Source organism: Natator depressus, chromosome 5, assembly GCF_965152275.1.
Source record: "Natator depressus isolate rNatDep1 chromosome 5, rNatDep2.hap1, whole genome shotgun sequence".
NCBI lineage: Eukaryota > Metazoa > Chordata > Testudines > Cheloniidae > Natator > Natator depressus.
The window spans coordinates 112,127-137,183 of NC_134238.1; the positions used below are offsets into that span (position 1 = coordinate 112,127).

The 25,057-nt window shown below is 46.1% G+C and overlaps 1 protein-coding gene across 1 annotated transcript in view; it reads left to right on the forward strand.

Moving 5' to 3' along the window:
- The window catches only part of LOC141987126 (myosin-IIIb-like), a 143,253-nt gene that overhangs the window by 31,452 nt on the left and 86,744 nt on the right, over window positions 1–25,057 (forward strand). Inside the window, exons 10-14 of the mRNA XM_074952169.1 lie at window positions 1,767–1,883; window positions 2,502–2,602; window positions 2,973–3,059; window positions 3,302–3,367; window positions 16,843–16,956. Of these exons, the coding sequence (XP_074808270.1) occupies window positions 1,767–1,883; window positions 2,502–2,602; window positions 2,973–3,059; window positions 3,302–3,367; window positions 16,843–16,956 (485 nt within the window). The remainder of the gene's footprint in view (window positions 1–1,766; window positions 1,884–2,501; window positions 2,603–2,972; window positions 3,060–3,301; window positions 3,368–16,842; window positions 16,957–25,057) is intronic.

Here is a 25,057-nt window from a genome sequence, read left to right on the forward strand (position 1 = left end):
CCCTACTCTACTTGAGCTATACTGATGACATCTTCATCATCTGGACCCATGGAAAAGAAGCCCTTGAGGAATTCCACCACGATTTCAACAATTTCCATCCCACCATCAACTTCAGCCTGGTCCAGTCCACACAAGAGATCCACTTCCTGGACACTACAGTGCTAATAAACGATGGTCACATAAACACCACCCTATACCGGAAACCTACTGACCGCTATTCCTACCTACATGCCTCCAGCTTTCACCCTGACCACACCACACGATCCATTGTCTACAGCCAAGCTCTGTGATACAACCGCATTTGCTCCAATCCCTCAGACAGAGACAAACACCTACAAGATCTCCATCAAGCATTCTTACAACTACAATACCCACCTGCGGAAGTGAAGAAACAGATTGACAGAGCCAGAAGAGTTCCCGGAAGTCACCTACTACGGGACAGGCCGAACAAAGAAAATAACAGAATGCCACTAGCCGTCACCTTCAGCCCCCAACTAAAACCCCTCCAATGCATTATCAAGGATCTACAACCTATCCTGAAGGATGACCCAACACTCACACAAATCTTGGGAGACGGGCCAGTCCTTGCCTACAGACAGCCCCCCAACCTGAAGCGAAATACCCACCAGCAACCACATACCACACACCAGAACCACTAACCCAGGAACCTATCCTTGCAACAAAGCCCGTTGCCAGCTGTGTCCACATATCTATTCGGGGACACCATCATAGGGCCTAATCACATCAGCCACACTATCAGAGGCTCGTTCACCTGCACATCTACCAATGTGATATATGCCATCATGTGCCAGCAATGCCCCTCTGCCATGTACATTGGTCAAACTGGACAGTCTCTACGTAAAAGAATAAATGGACACAAATCAGATGTCAAGAATTATAACATTCATAAACCAGTCGGAGAACACTTCAATCTCTCTGGTCACGCGATTACAGACATGAAAGTTGCGATATTACAACAGAAAAACTTCAAATCCAGACTCCAGCGAGAGACTGCTGAATTGGAATTCGTTTGCAAATTGGATACAATTAACTTAGGCTTGAATAGAGACTGGGAGTGGCTAAGTCATTATGCAAGGTAACCTATTTCCCCTTGTTTTTTCCTACCCCCCCCAGACGTTCTTGTTAAACCCTGGATTTGTGTTGGAAATGGCTCACCTTGATTATCATACACGTTGTAAGGAGAGTGATCACTTTAGATAAGCTATTACCAGCAGGAGAGTGGGGTGGGGGGAGAGAAAACCTTTTGTAGTGATAATCACCCATTTTTTCATGGTTTGTGTGTATAAAAACATCTTATGTATTTTCCACAGTATGCATCCGATGAAGTGAGCTGTAGCTCACAAAAGCTTATGCTCAAATAAATTGGTTAGTCTCTAAGGTGCCACAAGTACTCCTTTTCTTTTTGTCTTCCCAAGGAATCTTAAGGGTGGGTAGGGGTCAAAATCCATCTTGTAATGGATAGCTAGTTACAGTCTCAACAGAGCTTCATAATCTACTCCAGACAGAGCATTAATCACATGTGGGGGGAGGTGCAGAGAAATAGCCCAGGCCCCACATTCCCTGTTTAGCATGTGCAACGGTACCCAGTCCTCCCTCTGGAGCCATTAGGTCTCTTGGGCCCCCAGGTGGAGGAGGGTCCCACCCCAAGGGCCTCTTGGTGGCCTAGGGAGAAGCTCAGAAGTTCTTCGAGGGGAAGGAGCACCTGTGGCTAGGTGACCATCTTTCTTTACTGTCTGGCTGTGCAGATGCCCGGGACTCCATTGCTAAGGTGGCATATGGCCGCGTGTTTGGTTGGATTGTCCGCAAAATCAATGAACTGCTGGCTGAGAATGTGGATCCTGAGGTGGAGCTGAGGGAGATTGGTGAGTCCCAACTATTTTGCTCCTGTCAGCCCCCTGAATGCACATGCTACAGTCAAAGGGGCAAAGCACCATGGGGGTGGAGGTGTCTCTAGGACTGAATACAGGGTTGTAATTCCCAAGAGATGGTAGCCTTGGGGAAGATTATTTTCACAGTGTCTCTGGAGGACACAGTCAGAAGAGGAACCTGGCTGCACAGATGTAATTCTGGGGGAGAAATGCAGTCTTTGCAATGGGGCAGGGCTTGTGCTGGGGTTTGGATTGTTGCTGGGGGTCTCACTAGAGTTCACTGGGATTTAGTTCTAGTGTTCTCTGTGAGGTGGGTCTCTGTGGGGTGGAGGGAGCTGGGGTGTAGCTGGCTGCAGGGATGGGATTGGTGTGAGGGGAATGAGATGCAGTGCAGGGGTGTCATGGCAGCCTGTGGAAGAGGCATTATGCGGGGGGTGGGGGGGGTCTCACAAGGCCAAGTCTCTGAGGGGATGAGAGCTTGGTGTGAAGGCATGGGGCTCAGAGAGAGGAGTCTTTAGCTGCCAAAGTTGGGGGCTTAGTTTAAGGAGTATTCAGCCACCCCATAGGTGAGTCTACAGGGGTCTATGTTGAGGCTCATCTCCCTCCTTCTAGGGATCCTGGATATCTTTGGGTTTGAGAACTTTGTGGTGAATCGTTTTGAGCAGCTCTGCATAAACTTGGCCAATGAGCAGCTGCAGCACTTCTTCAATTATGTGAGTTCCAGGTGTGACGTTTTCTGGCCTGGCAGGGTGCTCCACAGGGTGTTGGGAGAGCCATGGGAGGGCAGAGTGGTGACCTCTCCCTGTACAGTAGGGCCCCCATGGGGCTGGGGGAGCCCAGAGTGGTGATCCTGCCATGGGAGCAGAGTGGAGACCAGGAGCAGAGGCCTCCTCATGCATGGGGGTTACCATTGGATGGTGGGCCTGGCACAGAGGGATTGCTCACAGCAGTGATCTTGTCTTGGGGAGGTTTGAAGCTGTGACTCTGCCTTGCATGTAGAGTGTCGAGGGGAAGGATGCATGACTTGGCTGAAGGCTGTTGGTGCTGCTGGGAGCTCCAATTTTACTCTCTTCTGTGTCTCAGCATATTTTCCAACTGGAGCAGGCCGTGTACCAGGAGGAAGGGCTGCCCTGGGAGGAAATTACATTCAACAATAACAAACCCATTTTGGTGAGTGACCTAGAGCTGGGTGTGGGAGAGGCCCCTCTAGCCCTAGGCGGAGGCCCGAGGGAGGGAGGGAGGAAGTGCTGTATCCAGTGTTGGGAGGGTTAGGATCTTGGGAAAAGTTCTTTTGAAGGTGGGGGCAGAGAGTGTAGTGAGCAGATGGAGGGGAGATGGCTTCTCAGGAGAGGATGGACTGCCTTCACTCCTGTTAGGTAAGGGGCTCATCTCTTTTCCTTCTCCTGCTGCAGGACCTGTTCCTGGCCAAGCCGCTGGGGCTGCTGTCTCTCCTGGATGAGCAGAGCACGTTCCCTCAGGTATGGCAATTGTGACTAGAGTGGTACAGGGACAAGCTGTGGATCAGAGAAGATGTTGTGGGGGCTGGTGCAACAGATGTCTGAGGAGAATCATAGAAGATTAGGGTTGGAAGAGACCTCAGGAGGTCATCTAGTCACCCCCCTGCTCAAAGCAGGACCAACCCTGTGTTGTAATTGAAATCAATATATTTGAAAATGTCGAAAAATATCCAAAAATATGTAGTACATTTCAGTTGGTAGTCTATTGTTTAACAGTGCGATTAAAACTGCTGTTAATCGCGATTAATTTTTTTAATTGCAATTAATTATTTTTTAGTTAATTGCATGAGTTAACTGCCATTAATCAACAGCCCTAATAAAAAATGTACCAGGAAATTCCATATAAACACTCAAAAATCAGGAAATGGCCAACGTTAAGTTTTTCTGTATAACCTTAACATGTGTCCTGTTTGTGCATATGCATAACATTAGTCTTTAGTTATATGATCAGGTACTGTTATTTATGTATGACCAGTATCTCATCCAGTAAACAAGGCAGGGTGCACTCATTCAGCTGAGGCGATAAAAAAAAAATGATAAATAATTATACTTAAACATTATTTAAAAACAAGTATTTCATTTTTATAAGGAAAACCAACTCATTCTTCAAGAGCTTGATTGTACATGCATTCATAGAATTATAGAATATCAGGGTTGGAAGGGACCTCAGGAGGTCATCTAGTCCAACCCGCTGCTCAAAGCAGGACCAATCCCCAACTAAATCATCCCAGCCAGGGCTTTCTCAAGCCTAACCTTAAAAATATCTAAGGAAGGAGATTCCACCACCTCCCTAGGTAACGCATTCCAGTGTTTCACCACCCTCCTAGTGAAAAAGTTTTTCCTAATATCCAACCTAAATCTCCCCCACTGCAACTTGAGACCATTATTCCTTGTTCTGTCATCTGCTACCAATGAGAACAGTCTAGAGCCATCCTCTTTGGAACCCCCTTTCAGGGAGTTGAAAGCAGCTATCAAATCCCCCCTCATTCTTCTCTTCCACAGACTAAACAATCCCAGTTCCCTCAGCCTTTCCCCATAAGTCATGTGTTCCAGTCCCCTAATCATTTTTATTGCCCTCCGCTGGACTCTTTCCAATTTTTCCACATCCTTCTTGTAATGTGGGGCCCAAAACTGGACACAGTACTCCAGAGGAGGCCTCACCAATGTCGAATAGAGGGAAACGATCACGTCCCTCGATCTGCTGGCTATGCCCCTACATATACATCCCAAAATGCCATTGGCCTTCTTGGCAACAAGGTCACACTGTTGACTCCTATCCAGCTTCTCGTCCACTGTAACCCCTAGGTCCTTTTCTGCCGAACTGCTTCCGAACCATTCGGTCCCTAGTCTGTAGCGGTGCATGGGATTCTTCTGTCCTAAGTGCAGGACTCTGCACTTGTCCTTGTTGAACCTCATCAGATTTCTTTTGGCCCAATCCTCTGATTTGTCTAGGGCCCTCTGTATCCTATCCCTACCCTCCAGCGTATCTACCTCTCCTCCCAGTTTAGTGTCATCTGCAACTTCCTGAGGGTGCAATCCACACCATCCTCCAGATCATTTATGAAGATATTGAACAAAACCGACCCTTGGGGCACTCCACTTGATACCGGCTGCCAACTAGACATGGAGCCATTGATCACTACCCGTTGAACCCGACAATTTAGCCAACTTTCTATCCACCTTATAGTCCACATTCCATGTGCCGAGACCAGAAGCTTCTCACAAGCAGTGTCCATTGGCTTATACATGCACCTGCCTACCCTCATACTCCCTTCCGAGGATATAAAAGGTGGCACCAGCCATCTGCCACTCCAATTCCTCCCCGTCCTTGGCCTGAGATGGAGTGAGCTGTATCTGTAGCCAGTTAAGATTTGGCTAATTATTTGATTTTGTGTGTATTGTTATTTATATATAAGTATATGTGTATTTATTTATATTTAGGTAACTGTTGCCTACAGTAGAAAGTAAGTGCAAAGGGGGATCATTTTCAGGACTTAACTCCCCCACTCATCTCCCTCTTGAAGAACAGATTCCTAACATGCCCAGGTCGCCTGGATTTAAAAACTGTGTGCTCTGTCTCAGACTGCTTCCTATGAAGGAAGACCACGATACCTGCCTCTACTCCTGGGACAGACTCTCATTACTTCTAACTGTGGTATCTGCTGCTTGTTATTGCATAGGATGATGCAATCCAGAGACCGCTGGCTTAAAATGTTTCTAATGGACAGGCCCATGAGGGTAGACTGGGACTCAGGCTTGTGGGACCTTCTGTACACCAGCTGCAGGAGTTGAAGAGTGCTCCATCAAGCTCAGTGTTGATTGGCTCCAAGGCTCCTTCTCTGAAATAGTTTTCAAAGGACAGTGGTAAGAAGCACTAGGGAAAGAGTGAGGAAGGGAGATTGAAGCATTCCCTTAAAGAGAAGAGGAATAAATCTCCCTCTAAATCTTCTTCAGAGAAGAGCCTGTCCTCTCCATCTCATGAGACTCCCTGCCATGGCATGGGCATATCCAGCGCTCATAAGAACCGCGATCCTGGCTCTGTAACATTTAAGTCAGAGGGCCTGGCACCACCAACCAGCACCAAGTCTGCTGGAGAAGAGCTCCCCATAGTACAGGATCATTCCATACTGACTGAATGGGTGCCGATGGGACCAACAGCCATTGTATGGAGAGATGAATGCTCTTTGATTCAGAGTGCAACTTCAAAATGGCTGATATTGGCACAGAGCATGGCACCTCTGGTACCAACGAGAGAGGATGACAACAAATCCTCCATCAATGGCATTGATTCCACATACAATGCCAAGCAATTTCACTGTCTGTACAGAACCAGAATCCCCGCATCTTTAGGGGCAACCTAAGTGGATAGCTCAGTGGTTTGAGCATTGGCCTGCTAAACCCAGGGTTGTGAGTTCAATCCTTGAGGGGGCCATTCAGGGATCTGGGGCAAAAATTGGGGATTGGTCCTGCTTTGAGCAGGGAGGTTGGACTAGATGACTTCCTGAGGTCCCTTCCAACCCTGATATTCTAAGATTCTATGAACCAAGACTTGAGTCAGCACAGGCTACCATGTGGTTTCCTTCACCAGTACTGTCTGAGTCAAGCTAGATCACACTCCTCTCCGGTATTGATGGCACTGTCATTTGATTCAGAGGACTCATACCCATCTTCTGAATCCATTTCCAGTGGGACTGTGTCACCAGAATACCTGCAGAAACCACGCTCACAAGAAGTGAGCCCAGATAGTGTCTAAGCTGTTGTGAGCATTGCTACTTTCTCTCACTTAGGAACTGTCAAACACAGGGTATGTCACAGAGTGACTGGCCCCTTTATGAGGAAGCAGGGTCCAGTGCACCTGGACCAAAGGCTTAAGGAGGCTTCTGAGCCCCATAAACAGGGAGACAGATGCAGGTGGTTTTTGGTGGATTCCTGCAGACACTGCAGGGAGTGAGATGGCTCCTGCAGGGCCTTGAATCAACCTGTGGAGAACGCCAAACTCCAAGCAAGAGGCATTTGGGAAGAAGACAGGCCCTCAGGGAGGAGGGGCTGGGACCAGCTGAAACTGGGATAAAGACTACTTAAGTTTGAGTTTTCTTTTGAAAGACTTTATGCAGGACTTAATAAATTGGACTCCATAAGGACATTAAGTGACTAGATCTCTTCAGGAGATAATTGTATTGATCACTGAGCTTGCATTTAGGATTCTAAATTAACAAGCACTCATGACAAAATATGACTTTACAAAAACAACGTGGAGTCCGGTGGCAACTTAAAGACTAATAGATTTATTTGGGCGTAAGCTTTCATGGGTAAAAATCTCCACTTCTTCAGATGCATGGAGTGAAAATTACAGATACAGGCATAGTTATACTGGCACATGAAGAGAAGGGAGTTACCTTACAAGGGGAGAACCAGGGCTGACAAGGCCAATTCAGTCAGGGGGGATGTGGTCCACTCGCAATAATTGATGAGGAGGTGTCAATACCAAGAGAGGGAAAATTGCTTTTGTAGTGAGCCAGCCACTCCCAGTCCCTGGTCAAGTCCAAATTAATGGTGTTAAGTTTGAAAATGAATTGTAGCTCAGCAGTTTCTCTTTGAAGTCTGTTTCTGAAGTTTTGTTGTTGAAGGGTGGCTACTTTTAAATCTGTTGTTGAATGTCCAGGGAGATGGAAGTGTTCTCCAACTGGCTTTTGTATGTTACCATTCCTGATGTCTGATTTGTGTCCATTTATTCTGTTACATAGAGACTGTCCAGTTTTGCCAATGTACTTGGCAGAGGGGCATTGCTGGCACATGATGGCATATATCACATTAGTAGATGTGCAGGTGAATGAGCCCCTGATGGTGTGACTGATGTGGTTGGGTCCTATGATGATGTCACTAGAGTAGATATGGGGACAGAGTAGGGAATGGGGTTTGCTACAGGGATTGGTTCCTGGGTTAGTGTTTCTGTGGTGTGGTGTGTAGTTGCTGGTGAGTATTTGCTTCAGGTTGTGGAGCTGTCCGTAAGCAAGGACTAGCCTGCCTCCCAAGGTCTGTGAGAGTGAGGGATAGTTTTCCAGGATAAGTTGTAGATTATTGATGATGTGCTGGAGAGGTTTTAGCTGGGGGCTGTACGTGATGGCCAGTGGTGTTCTGTTTTCCTTGTTGGGCCTGTCCTGTAGTAGGTGACTTCTGGGTACCCGTCTCACTCTGTCAATCTGTTTCCTCACTTCCCCAGGTGGGTATTGTAGTTTTAAGAATGCTTGATAAAGATCCTGTAGGTGTTTGTCTCTGTCTGAGGGACTGGAGCAAATGCGGTTGTATCTTAGGGCTTGACTGTAGACAATGGATTGTGTGATGTGTCCTGGATGGAAGCTGGAGGCATGTAGGTAAGTATAGCGGTCAGTAGGTTTACAGTATAGGGTGGTGTTTATGTGACCATCACTTAGTTGCACTGTAGTGTCCAGGAAGTGGATTTCTTGTGTGGACTGGTCCAGGCTGAGGTTCTCCACTGGTAAGGTAATTCCCTTCTCTTCATGTGTCAATATATCTGTGCCTGTATCTGTAATTTTCACTCCATGTGTCTGAAGAAGTGGGGTTTTTTACCCACAAAAGCTTATGCCCAAATAAATCTGTTAGTCTGTCAGGTGCCAGCGGACTCCTCGTTTTTGTGGATACAGACTAACATGGCTACCCCTCTGATAGTGAATTTACAGAACATATTCCCCCAGGACTGCAGACAACAGTTTTAGTCTGTAATTGACAAAGGACAGTTGCAGGCTAGGTCATCATTCCAAACAGCTCTGCATGGGGCAGGCACCGCCTCTTGCTTTCTGGCAACAGCTGTTGCCATGAAATGGTCATCATGGCTCCATTCATTGGGTTTTCTGAAAAGTGCAGGCAATGGTTGAAGTTCTACCATTTGAAGGCCACCTGTTCAGTGAGCAGACAGATGAGTCACTGTACACGCTTAACGGCTCTAGAACCACACTTTGTTCCCTCAGCATAAATAATCTGGCACCAAAGAGGAAATATACTAGGGCTCAATCCTGCCACAGGCAAAAACCTACCCCTCTGCCATCCTTTTATCATTAGCATGTAGATGATGTGACAAAGGGTGCAAAAGCAAAAACCAAATGCACCATTGTCATTTTCATCCCAGTCAGCACCATCATCAAAGCAAACATTTTGACAGTTCTGTTGTTTTAATTTCAAGGATCAAAAGCGTTCAAGGTGATTTCACTGTCTAACATGAAAACAGTGATGCAAAGAAGTCCAGGTTTTTGTCCTACATAGACCTTACTTTACTCGATTTCTTGGCAAACACCCAAAACACTGATTCTAAAGCTGAAAGTTTATTAATCAAACACAAGAAAGAACAAGAAATTAAAACAAGCATTTATATTGTAACTGAAATTCAGCAAAACAAACTTAATCAAAACCTTTAAAGTCTCTCTTCTTTTGGAGGCAAAATATCAGTCTCTTATTTTCAAAATAACCTTTCTTTGAAAAGGAAAGGGTTAATTTTACTTTCAGTCCTGGTGTGCAAAGGATAGTTAAGTCTCCTGTTTCCAACAGACAGGCTGACACAAGGTGGAGGAGAGAGAGGATAGAAAAGGTGGGGGGGGAAATGATTTTTCTTGGTGTTCTTGGCACACTGGATGTCTGGTCAGTCATGAATGGATGCTTTGGCTGGCAGATCAACCACAGCACCTGTTGCTTGGACCCTGGTTCACTTTCTGGTCAGGGACATTATCTGTTTGGGTCTCTTCTCCATGGGCAGGGCTATGGTCATCTCATGTCTCTATGCTGATGCAATGCAGTTGATTTCAGGATCTGATGAAAAGCAGAGAGAAAGATATAGGTTAAGAGAAAGTAACACAACAGGGAAGGGAGGCAAAAAAAGATCTTAAGTGTTTCTGTGATGCTGGCAATTAGGTATCCCAACATATGGGCAGAGGACTGGATGTTATGATGATTTTTAGCACTCTCAGGTGAGAATAAAGTTCCTTAAACAAGAGCAAGGCTAGCCAGCCTTCCTCTTGGAAGAAAGTCTTTCTTTTAGTCTAGTCTGCTTCTATCTTGGGGTTAGGGAAAACGAGTCAAGACAAGATGAGCTGGGGAGGAGGTGACCAGCCCTCTGTGGAGAAAGAAGTGGTTCGGGACTATTTAGAAAAGCTGGATGAGCACAAGTCCATGGGGCCGGATCAGCTGCATCCGAGAGTGCTAAAGGAGTTGGCGGATGTGATTGCAGAGCCATTGGCCATTATCTTTGAAAACTCATGGCCATCGGGGGAAGTCCCGGACGACTGGAAAAAGGCTAATATAGTGCCCATCTTTAAAAAAGGGAAGAAGGAGGATCCTGGGAACTACAGGCCAGTCAGCCTCACCTCAGTCCCTGGAAAAATCATGGAGCAGGTCCTCAAGGAATCAATTCTAAAGCACTTAGAGGAGAGGAGAGTGATCAGGAACAGTCAGCATGGATTCACCAAGGGCAAGTCATGCCTGACTAATCTAATTGCCTTCTATGATGAGATAACTGGCTCTGTGGATGAAGGGAAAGCAGTGGACCTGTTGTTCCTTGACTTTAGCAAAGCTTTTGACACGGTCTCCCACAGTATTCTTGCCAGCAAGTTAAAGAAGTATGGGCTGGATGGATGCACTACAAGGTGGGTAGAAAGTTGGCTAGATTGTCGGGCTTAACGGGTAGTGATCCATGGCTCCATGTCTAGTTGGCAGCCGGTATCAAGTGGAGTGCCCCAAGGGTCGGTTTTGTTCAATATCTTCATAAATGATCTGGAGGATGGTGTGGATTGCACCCTCAGGAAGTTGCAGATGACACTAAACTGGGAGGAGAGGTAGATACGCTGGAGGGTAGGGATAGGATACAGAGGGACCTAGACAAATTGGAGGATTGGGCCAAAAGAAATCTGATGAGGTTCAACAAGGACAAGTGCAGAGTCCTGCACTTAGGACAGAAGAATCCCATGCACCGCTACAGACTAGGGACCGAATGGTTCGGCAGCAGTTCGGCAGAAAAGGACCTAGGGGTTACAGTGGACGAGAAGCTGGATAGGAGTCAACAGTGTGCCCTTGTTGCCAAGAAGGCCAATGGCATTTTGGGATGTATAAGTAGGGGCATTGCCAGCAGATCGAGGGACGTGATCGTTTCCCTCTATTCGACATTGGTGAGGCCTCCTCTGGAGTACTGTGTCCAGTTTTGGGCCCCACACTACAAGAAGGATGTGGAAAAATTGGAAAGAGTCCAGCGGAGGGCAACAAAAATGATTAGGGGACTGGAACTTATGACTTATGAGGAGAGGCTGAGGGAACTGGGATTGTTTAGTCTCTGGAAGATAAGAATGAGGGGGGATTTGATAGCTGCTTTCAACTCCCTGAAAGGGGGTTCCAAAGAGGATAGCTCTAGACTGTTCTCAGTGGTAGCAGATGACAGAACAAGGAGTAATGGTCTCAAGTTGCAGTGGGGGAGGTTTAGGTTGGATATTAGGAAAAACTTTTTCACTAGGAGGGTGGTGAAACACTGGAATGCGTTACCTAGGGAGGTGGTGGAATCTCCTTCCTTAGATATTTTTAAGGTTAGGCTTGAGAAAGCCCTGGCTGGGATGATTTAGTTGGGGATTGGTCCTGCTTTGAGCAGGGGGTTGGACTAGATGACCTCCTGAGGTCCCTTCCAACCCTGATATTCTATGAGTCTATGATACAAGGTGAGACGGGAGATGAGAGAGATGATTTTGATTTTTTCAGTCTCTTTTTAAGAAACCCTAAAGGGGGAAAAGTGTACAGTACAGTTCATTCCGCTTGTTAATTTGTTCACTAGTTAGGCCTAATATCAGTCACACCAATTCTGGTCTATTAGCTTCTGGTTCCATTTCTTCTGTTTCTACCAAGCATAATTTCAACAGTCCTTGGATTATATCAGCATGGCCTTTGAATCATATCATTTTCTGATTGAACTAATCCAGCTTCTTTGTCTGGGTCTCTTGCACTTGTTTTCAATATTGGTTTATTGAAAATAACTCAGCCTATTTTTCACGTAGGCAATTTCCAAGTTGGCAAAAAATACAGGTTATTGTAACATTTTATGAACTTTCACTCACTTCTTACATTTGATCTTACGATAAGGGAACATTTTGTAGGTCAGACAGTCACAACAGGATCCTTGAGACCTGCGGACCAATTTCTCCATCAAATCCAACATTCCTTTCTGGTCTTTCTACCTCCATTTGGAGGTTGCCTCACCCGAAGTGGGAATCCATAACAACGGACAAATTGGTGTTGGAAATAATCTCTTCAGGATCCCCTATGCAATTTTGTTCTATCCCTATCCTCCACCGAGCTACCCTATCCTTTTTCAGGAACCCTTCTCACAAGAGGATGTTCACTGAAGAGGTGGAATCCCTCCTCCAGGTAGGAGCCAAAGAACCAGTACATCCTCAGCACATAGGGAAGGGTTTCTACTAAAAGATATTTCCTCATCCCCAAAAAGAAAGGTAGATGGAGGCCTTTTCTGCACCTCACACTACTGAACACTTACATTAGATGTCTGAGATTACAGTCACTTTATCCCTGATAATCCAATCTCTGGATTAAGACTATTGGGTAACAGCGCTCAACCTCAAGGACACTTTTATTTTCATTTACATATTCACTTGGAATACAGAATGTTCCTGAGGTTATCATCAATATGAACCACTGCCAATAGAGTGCTCCCATTCAACCTTTTCATAGAATCATAGAATATCAGGGTTGGAAGGGACCTCAGGAGGTCATCTAGTCCAACCCCCTGCTCAAAGCAGGACCGTTCCCCAACTAAATCATCCCAGCCAGGGCTTTGTCAAGCCTGACCTTAAAAACTTCTAGGGAAGGAGATTCCACCACCTCCCTAGGTAACGCATTCCAGTGTTTCACCACCCTCCTAGTGAAAAAGTTTTTCCTAATATCCAACCTAAACCTCCCCCACTGCAACTTGAGACCATTACTCCTTGTTCTGTCATCAGCTACCACTGAGAACAGTCTAGAGCCATCCTCTTTGGAACCCCCTTTCAGGGAGTTGAAAGCAGCTATCAAATCCCCCCTCATTCTTCTCTTCTGAAGACTAAACATCCCCAGTTCCCTCAGCCTCTCCTCATAAATCATGTGTTCCAGTCCCCTAATCATTTTTGTTGCCCTCCGCTGGACTCTTTCCAATTTTTCCACATCCTTCTTGTAGTGTGGGGCCCAAAACTGGACACAGTACTCCAGAGGAGGCCTCACCAATGTCGAGTAGAGGGAAACGATCACGTCCCTCGATCTGCTGGCAATGCCCCTACTTATACATCCCAAAATGCCATTGGCCTTCTTGGCAACAAGGGCACACTGTTGACTCCTATCCAGCTTCTCGTCCACTGTAACCTCTAGGTCCTTTTCGGCAGAACTGCTGCCGAGCCATTCGATCTCTAGTCTATAGTGGTGCATGGGATTCTTCCGTCCTAAGTGCAGGACTCTGCACCTGTCCTTGTTGAACCTCATCAGATTTCTTTTGGCCCAATCCTCCAATTTGTCTAGGTCCCTCTGTATCCTATCCCTACCCTCCAGCGTATCTACCACTCCTCCCAGTTTAGTGTCATTTTCAAACTTGCTGAGGGTGCAATCCACACCATCCTCCAGATCATTTATGAAGATATTGAACAAAAACCGGCCTGAGGACCAACCCTTGGGGCACTCCACTTGATACCGGCTGCCAACTAGACATGGAGCCATTGATCACTACCCGTTGAGCCCGACAATCTAGCCAGCTTTCTATCCACCTTATAGTCCATTCATCCAGCCCATACTTCTTTAACTTGCTGGCAAGAATACTGTGGGAGACCGTGTCAAAAGCTTTGCTAAAGTCAAGGAACAACAGGTCCACTGCTTTCCCTTCATCCACAGAGCCAGTTATCTCGTCATAGAAGGCAATTAGATTAGTCAGGCATGACTTGCCCTTGGTGAATCCATGCTGACTGTTCCTGATCACTTTCCTCTCCTCTAAGTGCTTCAGAATTGATTCCTTGAGGACCTGCTCCATGATTTTTCCGGGGACTGAGGTGAGGCTGACTGGCCTGTAGTTCCCAGGATCCTTCTTCTTCCCTTTTTTAAAGATGGGCACTACATTAGCCTTTTTCCAGTCATATGGGACCTCCCCCAATCACCATGAGTTTTCAAAGATAATGGCCAATGGCTCTGCAATCACATCCGCCAACTCCTTTAGCACTCTCGGATGCAGCTGATCCGGCCCCATGGACTTGTGCTCGTCCAGCTTTTCTAAATAGTCCCAAACCACTTCTTTTTCCACAGAGAGCTGGTCACCTCCTTTTGACTGCATCAAGAGTATTTACAAAGGTTCTGGCTATAGTGGCAACCCATCTACAACGTCAAAGTGTATCAATATTTCCTTACTTTGACTGGTTAATCAAAAGTTGAACATACCAGTTAGTGCAAGAGTCCACATGCACCCTGAGGCTCTTATTCCAACATCTCAGCCTAAACACAGAAAAGGCCACTTTAACCCTATGGACTTTAGAAATTATTGTGGCAAGATTGGAGTTCACCACAGAGTGAACATACTCTCTTCTCGAGAGATTCCAAATTACACACAGCTTGATGTATCACCTCCAGCAACCCCTCAGACATGTGCAATTTTGCCTTGTTTGCTTGGGACACATGGCATCATTCACACATGTAACCCTGTTTGTGAGACTCATCTACATTGCATTCAGGCATGGCTCAAGCAGGCGTACGCACCAGGCCAACACAGTCTAGACATGTTGATCATGGTACGTTGGTGAAATCTCCACTCACTGAACTGGTGGAAGGAGAGACAGAACATTTGTATGGGAATCCTATTAACCCCCTTCTTTTCCAGTAAAAAAAAAAAAAAGTGACATTTCTGTTGGGATGAGAAGCCCATATAAAGGGCCATGTAGCTCAGGGCACTTTGTCCCCAGTGAGACACATTATCAACATGCTAGAACTGAAAGTTGTGTATGAATCATGAAAACGCTGCTTGCTTCTGATCTAGAATCAGCACATGCAGATTGTCAGACAATATGAAAGCTGTCTGCTATATCAACAAGTAGGGCAAAGCAAGATCCTCTCAGTTGGGCACAGAAGTGACAACCTCTGGAAGTGGCTCATTCACCATCACATCGCACTGTCTGCGGTTCATGTACGGGGGAACAAACCATATTAGCTGACAGGCTTAGCAGGCATTTTTCTGGGGACCATGAGTGGGAACTACAAGACCAGGTGACACAGAATATATTCTTTCATTGGGCTCTTCTGTTGAGGGATCTGTCTCCATCAAGCGAAAACAGGGATCGTCAGAGATACTGTTCCAGGGATGCTTGAGGCCCAAATTCAACCAGAGAGGCCTTCCTGCTTAAATGATTGGATCATCTGATATACACATTTCTTCCAATTCCCCAGCTGCTGAAAGTGCTGGTAAAGATCAGGCAAGGCAAGGCAAAAGTCATCCTGGTGATACGAATATGGTCAAGGCAATTCTGGTTCCCTGTGTTACTCCAGCTGTCCACTCATTCTCACCTCTGCATCCCATTGTCAGCTGACCTACTTACTCGGGACAGAAGCATGCCGTCCCAGCCCAGCATTTCTGTACCTATCAGTAGAGCTGGGACTTGAGTGACAGTGGAGAATGTCAAAAAATATCAGTGTAGATGCTAAGCGTACAAAGTGAACAAACCAGACACAAAGAAATATCATTTTCACTGATAGTCCTATAGCATCTTGCCTGATACTTGAAGTAACAGCAAGTGAAACATTTCCTTACCGAAGAGTGATGCATTTTTATGCTGATTTCCATTTACTTTTGGCATTATTCGATTACATTCCCCAAATCTTTGAAGCTAGCTCCCTGTGAAGTCATGTTGGCTGCTGCTGCTCTTTGCATTTTTTTCCCAAAGGAATTACACCCTGGGCACTTTAAGGAGTTTTAGGATTCTCCAGCTGACCTGGTAGATTTTTATTCTTCCTCACAATGTACCAAGCCTATTAAATTTTTTATTTTATTTTATTTTTTTTTAATTCCCCCAAATTTGCTTTAGGTCTTGATCATACAGATATGCACAAGTAGCCCACTTGATTTCAATGGGACCACTCATGTGTAAAGTTAAATATGTGTATAAGTGTTTGCAGAATCGGGGCCTTTGCCTATTTTGTTACGCCATTTAGAGTTCAAAGATCTGTAAGTCAGAGGGAACATTAGACCATAGAATCATAGAAGATTAGGGTTGGAAGAGACCTCAGGAGGTCATCTAGTCCAACCCCGTGCTCAAAGCAGAACCAACCCCAACAAAATCAACCCAGCCAGGACTTTGTCAAGCCAGGCCCTAAAAACCTCTAAGAATGAAGATTACACCATTCATATAGTTTCACTTTGGAATACTGCAGCTGTACCTGGGATATGGCATCATCTCTGTACAACACATAATAGACAAACTGAAAGGACCTGTTGCATAACACAGGCCACAGAATTTCACCCAGTAACTCCTTCACTGAGCCCAGTAACCTGTGACTGAGATTGTGTGAGTCTCTTCCTAAAAGATCCATACAATCTTGATTTAAAGACTTCAATTGATGGAGAATCCGACACATCTCTTTGTTCAAATGTGGGTGGATGCCAATCTGGGAAGCTAGTGGGTGGATTTACAGTATGGGCATTTGCAGAAAGGCTAAGTAGCTGTTGGTAGAGGGAGTTGCTGCATGGACAAGAATTCTCTTCATCACTGTCTCGGCTTTTAGGGTGGCTTTTATTGTATTTGTATTGTATTGAAATGTGTTTCTAGTCAGTTGTAGATCCCTGCCCAGTGTCTTGGTGGGAATGGAGATGCTGTATAAATAATTACTATTAATTTCTCATTTTGGGGGATTTTACTATGAAATCTCTTGTGTTGCAGGCGACTGATAAAACCTTTGTGGATAAACTGAACAGCACCTTCAAGGGGAACTCACACTTCCAGCCATGTAGGGGCCGTGTGCTAGGGTTCAGCATCATTCACTATGCAGGGAAGGTAAGTACTTTTTAGGGTACAAAATGGCACTCTGTCTCATGTAGGTGAAAGATGGTGTGTGATCCAGGGCCCATGGGGGTATGGGTGGGAGAGACGTGCTCCTGGGGGGCCACTTCTTAAGTGAGGTTGGGCTCGCTAGAAGGTATCCTATTTAACATAGTTATCAATGACCTGGAAGAAAACATAAAATTATTGCTGATAAAGTCTTCAGATGAACCAAAAATTGGGGGCGTAGTAAATAACGAAGAGGACAGGTCACTTATTCAGGGTGATCTCAGTCTCTTGGTAAACTGGGGGCAGGTAAACAGTATGAGTTTTAATATAGCTAAATATGAATATATACATCTAGGAACAAAGAATGTAGGCCATACTTAGCCCTTGTCTATTCTACAAAGTTTTGTCGGCAAAAGTTATGCCACTTTAAAACCGCTGTTGCATGTCCACACTAGCTCCTGGTGTCGGGAGAGTGCATCCTTGCTAACAGCTCTTGCATTGACACAAAGAGCAATGCACCCGTAACTATCCCACTGTGCAACTGCCTGCAGGGTGCTTTGGGAACGGTTTGCAATGCCTCATGGGACAGGTACGGCATCACATGATGCAGGTTCTTCTTCGAGTGGTGTCCCTGTGGGTGCTCCACTCTAGGTGTCGGTGCATCTCTGCACCGGAGATTTTTTGCAGCAGTACTCAGTTGGGAGAAGGGCGTGCACAGGAGCTGTCTTGTGCAGCCGTTGGCGCCTCCTGTAGTGCGTGCACCCCCGACCGTCACCTCAGTTCCTTCTCAACTGACCTTGGCTGCAGATTGAGCTCCGTGGCAGTACTCTCTTTGATACTTTCTGGGGCGGGGGGCGGGGGAGTTACAAGTTACATAGGAACTTCTTATTAATCTATACTTAGTTGCATAGTTTCATTAGTATTGGTCTGTATATAGAAAAGGAGTACTTGTGGCACCTTAGAGACTAACAAATTTATTTGAGCATAAGTTTTCGTGAGCTACAGCCCACTTCATCGGATGCATACGGTGGAAAATACAGTGGGGCGATTTATATACACAGAGATCATGAAACAATGGGTGTTACCATACAGACTGTAACAAGAGTGATCAGGAAAGGTGAGCTATTACCAGGAGGAGAGCGGTGGGGGCGGGCGGAAGAGGCGGGGGAACCTTTTGTAGTGATAATCAAGGTGGGCCATTTCCACCACTTTACAAGAACAGTAGGAGGGGATATAAACAAGGGGAAATAGTTTTACTTTGTGTAATGACACATCCACTCCCAGTCTTTATTCAAGCCTAAGTTAATTGTATCCAGTTTGCAAATTAATTCCAATTCAGCAGTCTCTCGTTGGAGTCTGTTTTTGAAGTTTTTTTGTTGAAGAATTGCCACTTTTAGGTCTGTAATCGAGTGACCAAAGAGATTGAAGTGTTCTCCGACTGGTCTTTGAATGTTATAATTCTTGACGTCTGATTTGTGTCCATTTATTCTTTTACGTAGAGACTACCCAGTTTGGCCAATGTACATGGTGGCATATATCACACTGATAGATGCGCAGGTGAATGAGCCTCTGATAGTGTGGCTGATGTTATTAGGCCCTATGATGGTGTCCCCTGAATAGATATGTGGACACAGTTGGCAACGGGCTTTGTTGCAAGGACAGGTTCCTGGGTTAGTGTTTCTGTTGTGTGGTGTGTGGTTGCTGGTGAGTATTTGCTTCAGGTTGGGGGGCTGTCTGAAAGCATGGACTGACCTGTCTCCCAAGATCTGTGAGAGTGATGGGTCATCCTTCAGGATAGGTTGTAGATCCTTGATGATGCGTTGGAGAGGTTTTAGCTGGGGGCTGAACGTGATGGCTAGTGGCATTCTGTTATTTTCTTTGTTGGGCCAGTCCTGTAGTAGGTAACTTCTGGATTCTCTTCTGGCTCTGTCAATCTGACAGCAGGATTGTCTGGCTATGTAGACTCCCTCCTCAGGCCCTACGCTACCAGCACTCCCAGCTATCTTCGAGACACCACTGACTTCCTGAGGAAACTACAATCCATCGGTGATCTTCCTGAAAACACCATCCTAGCCACTATGCATGTAGAAGCCCTCTACACCAACATTCCACACAAAGATGGACTACAAGCCATCGGGAACTGTCAATCTGTTTCTTCACTTCCGCAGGTGGGTATTGTAGTTGTAAGAATGCTTGATAGAGACCTTGTAGGTGTTTGTCTCTGTCTGAGGGGTTGGAGCAAATGTGGTTGTATCATAGAGTTTGGCTGTAGACAATGGATCGTGTGGTGTAGTCTGGATGAAAGCTGGAGGCATGTAGGTAAGTATAGCGGTCAGTAGGTTTCCGGTATAGGGTGGTGTTTATGTGACCGTCGCTTATTAGCACCGTAGTGTCCAGAAAGTGGATCTCTTGTGTGGACTGGTCCAGGCTGAGGTTGATGGTGGGATGGAAATTGTTGAAATCATGGTGGAATTCCTCAAGGGCTTCTTTTCCATGGGTCCAGATGATGAAGATGTCATCAATGTAGCGCAAGTAGATTAGGGGATGAGAACTGAGGAAGCGTTGTTCTAAGTCAGCCATAAAAATGTTGGCATACTATGGGGCCATGCGGGTACCCATAGCAGTGCCACTGATTTGAAGGTACACATTGTCCCCAAATGTAAAATAGTTATGGGTAAGGACAAAGTCACAAAGTTCAGCCACCAGGTTAGCTGTGACTTTATCGGGGATACTGTTCCTGACGGCTTGTAGTCCATCTTTGTGTGGAATGTTGGTGTAGAGGGCTTCTACATCCATAGTGGCCAGGATGGTGTTTTCAGGAAGATCACTGATGGATTGTAGTTTCCTCAGGAAGTCAGTGGTGTCTCAAAAATAGCTGGGAGTGCTGGTAGCGTAGGGCCTAAGGAGGGAGTCTACATAGCCAGACAATCCTGCTGTCAGACTGACAGAGCCAGAAGAGAACCCAGAAGTTACCTACTACAGGACAGGCCCAACAAAGAAAATAACAGAACGCCACTAGCCATCACCTTCAGCCCCCAACTAAAACCTCTCCAACGCATCATCAAGGATCTACAACCTATCCTGAAGGATGACCCATCACTTTCACAGATCTTGGGAGACAGGCCAGTCCTTGCTTACAGACAGCCCCCCAACCTGAAGCAAATACTCACCAGCAACCACACACCACACAACAGAAACACTAACCCAGGAACCTATCCTTGCAACAAAGCCCGTTGCCAACTGTGTCCACATATCTATTCAGGGGACACCATCATAGGGCCTAATAACATCAGCCACACTATCAGAGGCTCATTCACCTGCGCATCTATCAGTGTGATATATGCCACCATGTACATTGGCCAAACTGGATAGTCTCTACGTAAAAGAATAAATGGACACAAATCAGACGTCAAGAATTATAACATTCAAAGACCAGTCGGAGAACACTTCAATCTCTTTGGTCACTCGATTACAGACCTAAAAGTGGCAATTCTTCAACAAAAAAACTTCAAAAACAGACTCCAACGAGAGACTGCTGAATTGGAATTAATTTGCAAACTGGATACTATTAACTTAGGCTTGAATAAAGACTGGGAGTGGATGTGTCATTACACAAAGTAAAACTATTTCCCCTTGTTTATATCCCCTCCTACTGTTCTTGTAAAGTGGTGGAAATGGCCCACCTTGATTATCACTACAAAAGGTTCCCCCGCCTCTTCCGCCCGCCCCCACCGCTCTCCTCCTGGTAATAGCTCACCTTTCCTGATCACTCTTGTTACAGTCTGTATGGTAACACCCATTGTTTCATGTTCTCTGTGTATATAAATCGCCCCACTGTATTTTCCACTGAATGCATCCGATGAAGTGGGCTGTAGCTCACGAAAACTTATGCTCAAATAAATTTGTTAGTCTCTAAGGTGCCACAAGTACTCCTTTTCTTTTTACAGATACAGACTACACGGCTGCTACTCTGAAACCAGTCTGTATATAGTTACATAGTTTTGTTAGTTCCTCTTACAGGTTTTTCTTCAACAAATAATTCTTTACTTAGTTGTCCGTTTAGGAATAGCTCTACGGTTTACCACTTCAATTAACTTCCACCCTCATCTATTGAGCGGGGGAGAGGCTTAACTGAAGTCATGCTGGGCTCAACAGGGTTTAAAAAATGTGACTCCTGCCATGAACCGATGCCGGTCTCTGACAGCCACGCATCCTGCATACAGTGTCTGGGTCTGGGATAAAGTCATATCTCCCAGAAATGCATACGCTGCAGCAATTTGAAGTCAAGAGCAAGACGTAATAGGGATCTCCATTTGAAAATGCTTCTGATGGAGAAATCCCTCCAACCTCTGCAAGAGACGTTCTCCGGGGAGTCTCATAAACCGAGATTCCTAAGCTACGATAAGATTCTGACTTCCAAAACTATCAGGAGGCGAGCCTCGACCTCTCCAAGGAACTCTCACAAAAAGAGAGCTTCTCCAGCGAGGTCTTTACCCTCAGTGCTCCACTCATCCAGAAAGAGCACTTATAAGGCACTGGGCTCCTCCAGCACCATCTGTCAGCGGACCTCTGCCAAGCCCCAAAATGCAGCACCGGAGTTGAGACGTCAAGTCTCCTCCACGGCACTGACTATCCCAGTGTGGCATGCAACACAGGCAGCGGCAATGCAATCAATGCTGCCACCACTGGCACCAGCTCCAGACTTGATGTCGGCTAACAAACCAAATCCGGCACTGGTCAGGGCTCAAATGGTCGACCGCAACCCCAAGGCGGGACCAGTGCAACTGCTACATCATACTGACATAGCAGTTTCTTCTGCACCACAGTCACCACTGCTCAAAACCGAACACTCCCCGAGCTACATAGCATGGTACTATCCTTCATCTCCTGTACTGATCTCCATGCATAGTGGTGAGGAAGGAGACGTGCAGGACAACCGCTTCTCTCAATGTTCATCCCCATCACAGATGAGACCTACATGGAACACTATGAAGCCTAAGACTCATCCCTCCAAGCATTCACAGCCCTGCTATGCGCAGCACTGGCCTTACCCATTACCACCTTGTCACGTTATTGACTTGAACTGGGACCGTATAGAACTTTGTTGCAACCAAGGTCTTGTAGTGGCACCAAATCTTGTATAAAGGGGGTCAAATAAGGTGTCTAAGATGAGGTTATGGTTTGCTGGTTAGGATTATGCTATCTGTTTGCATGTATCATTTTGTATTTAAAGTTGTAAGTATTGGCTCTATACTGTCTGTATTCCAAACTTATGCTATGCTTCTGGATGACACCCCAGACAAGTTGGTGTCAGCTCTGCCTAGCCTGTTTGATGGCCCATTAAGGACCATCAACTATACAAGTGACCCAATGAGAGAAGGCAGACACGCCTCGTGACTCAGCAAGGTATGCAGGGACCTGCCGATGGACAGAACTCTGAGGGTTTTCTAGGCCATGTGATGGACAGCTTGTCCTTGGGACAAAGAAAGAAACACCACATGGCAAGAGAGTATAAAAAGCTGCTGCAGCTCCTCCAGCTGGTCTTCAATCCTGCTTCATACCTCTGGAGGAATTTTGCTACGCTGAAGCTTTGAACCAAGGACTGAATGACCCATCCCAGCTGTGGATGTACTCCAGAGACTTGATTTGAACCTGCCGTTTATTCCATTACTGCTGCAAGCTCGAACCAAGAACTTTGCCATTCCTGTATGTAATTGATTCCATTTAACCAATTCTAGCTCTCATCTCTATCTTTTTCCTTTTATGAATAAACCTTTAGATTTTAGATTCTAAAGGATTGGCAACAGCGTGATTTGTGGGTAAGGTCTGATTTATATATTGACCTGGGTCTGGGGCTTGGCCCTTTGGAATTGAGGGAACCTTTTTCCTTTTACTGGGGTGTTGGTTTTCATAACCATTCATCCCCATAAGGAGTGGCACTGGTGGTGATACTGGGAAACTGGAGTGTCTAAGGGAATTGCTTGTGTGACTTGTGGTTAGCCAGTGCTGTAAAACCAAAGTCTTCTCTGTTTGGCTGGTTTGGTTTGCCTTGATGGGCATAGAAACCCCAGCCTTGGGCTGTAACTGCCCTGCTTTAAGCAATTTGTCCTGAATTGGCACTCTCAGTTGGGTCCCGCCAGAACCAGCCTTGTTACACACCTTGCCCCATGCAATGGCCACAAGGGGGGTCTGTCATAAATATAAAGGGTAGGGTAACCACCTTTCTCTATACAGTGCTATAAAATCCCTCCTGGCCAGAGGCAAAACCCTTTCACCTGTAAAGGATTAAGAAGCTACTCTAACTATAGTAAAATACAAGGGCTCGTGGAGGACCTCCCCGAGCATAAACATCCTCAACTCGATGCCATTATCAATGAGGGTCAGTTAATAGCCTGCACAGCGCCACAAGCCTCAATGGATGTAGTGGACACAGCTGCCCAAACAAGCGCAACAGCTGTGGTTATGAGAAGAGCATCATGGTTGCAAGCTTCAGGAATTCCGAAAGAACTACAGCTAAAAGTGGAGGACCTCCCCTTCGATAGGGATAAACTATTCTCGTCTCAAACAGACTATGTCCTTCATACCGTGAAGGACTCCCGAGCGACGCTGTGTACACTAGGCATACACCCACCGCCTGACAAATGCCCACACTTTACACCACACCAGAGGTCATGAGACGCCTTGTTTAACCATCAACAACCACAATACTTTGCTGAGAACAGACGCAAACAACGGGCTCAGAGACTACAAGCTCCGCAGAACCAGGCCTCGTCCAACCGTCCATCTACATCTAAGCCACAGTTTTGAAGTATTGGTAGAGGGTATGCATAACCTCTCCACACCTCTAGCGCAAACAAATACCCCATCCCACAACTTTGGTCACTGTCTATGCCCATTTTACTGTTCCTGGGCTGCGATAACCACAGATCAGTGGTGGTTATCACATTCCAGTGTTTCACCACCCTCCTAGTGAAAAAGTTTTTCCTAATATCCAACCTAAACCTCCCCACTGCAACTTGAGACCTTTACTCCTTGTTCTGTCATCTGCTACCACTGAGAACAGTCTAGAGCCATCCTCTTTGGAACCCCCTTTCAGGGAGTTGAAAGCAGCTATCAAATCCCCCCTCATTCTTCTCTTCCACAGACTAAACAATCCCAGTTCCCTCAGTCTCTCCTCATAGGTCATGTGTTCCAGTCCCCTAATCATTTTTGTTGCCCTCCGCTGGACTCTTTCCAACTTTTCCACATCCTTCTTGTAGTGTGGGGCCCAAAACTGGACACAGTGCTCCAGATGAGGCCTCACCAATGTCGAATAGAGGGGAATGATCACGTCCCTCAATCTGCTGGCAATGCCCCTACTTATACATCCCAAAATGCCATTGGCCTTCTTGGCAACAAGGGCACACTGTTGACTCCTATCCAGCTTCTCGTCCACTGTAACCTCTAGGTCCTTTTCGGCAGAACTGCTGCCGAGCCATTCGGTCTCTAGTCTGTAGCGGTGCATGGGATTCTTCCGTCCTAAGTGCAGGACTCTGCACTTGTCCTTGTTGAACCTCATCAGATTTCTTTTGGCCCAATCCTCCAATTTGTCTAGGTCCCTCTGTATCCTATCCCTACCCTCCAGCGTATCTACCACTCCTCCCAGTTTAGTGTCATCTGCAAACTTGCTGAGGGTGCAATCCACACCATCCTCCAGATCATTTATGAAGATATTGAACAAAACCGGCCCCAGGACCGACCCCTGGGGCACTCCACTTGATACCGGCTGCCAACTAGACATGGAGCCATTGATCACTACCCGTTGAGCCCGACAATCTAGCCAGCTTTCTATCCACCTTATAGTCCATTCATCCAGCCCATACTTCTTTAACTTGCTGACAAGAATACTGTGGGAGACCGTGTCAAAAGCTTTGCTGAAGTCAAGGAACAACAGGTCCACTGCTTTCCCTTCATCCACAGAACCAGTTATCTCGTCATAGAAGGCAATTAGATTAGTCAGGCATGACTTGCCCTTGGTGAATCCATGCTGACTGTTCCTGAACACTTTCCTCTCCTCTAAGTGCTTCAGAATTGATTCCTTGAGGACATGCTCCATGATTTTTCCAGG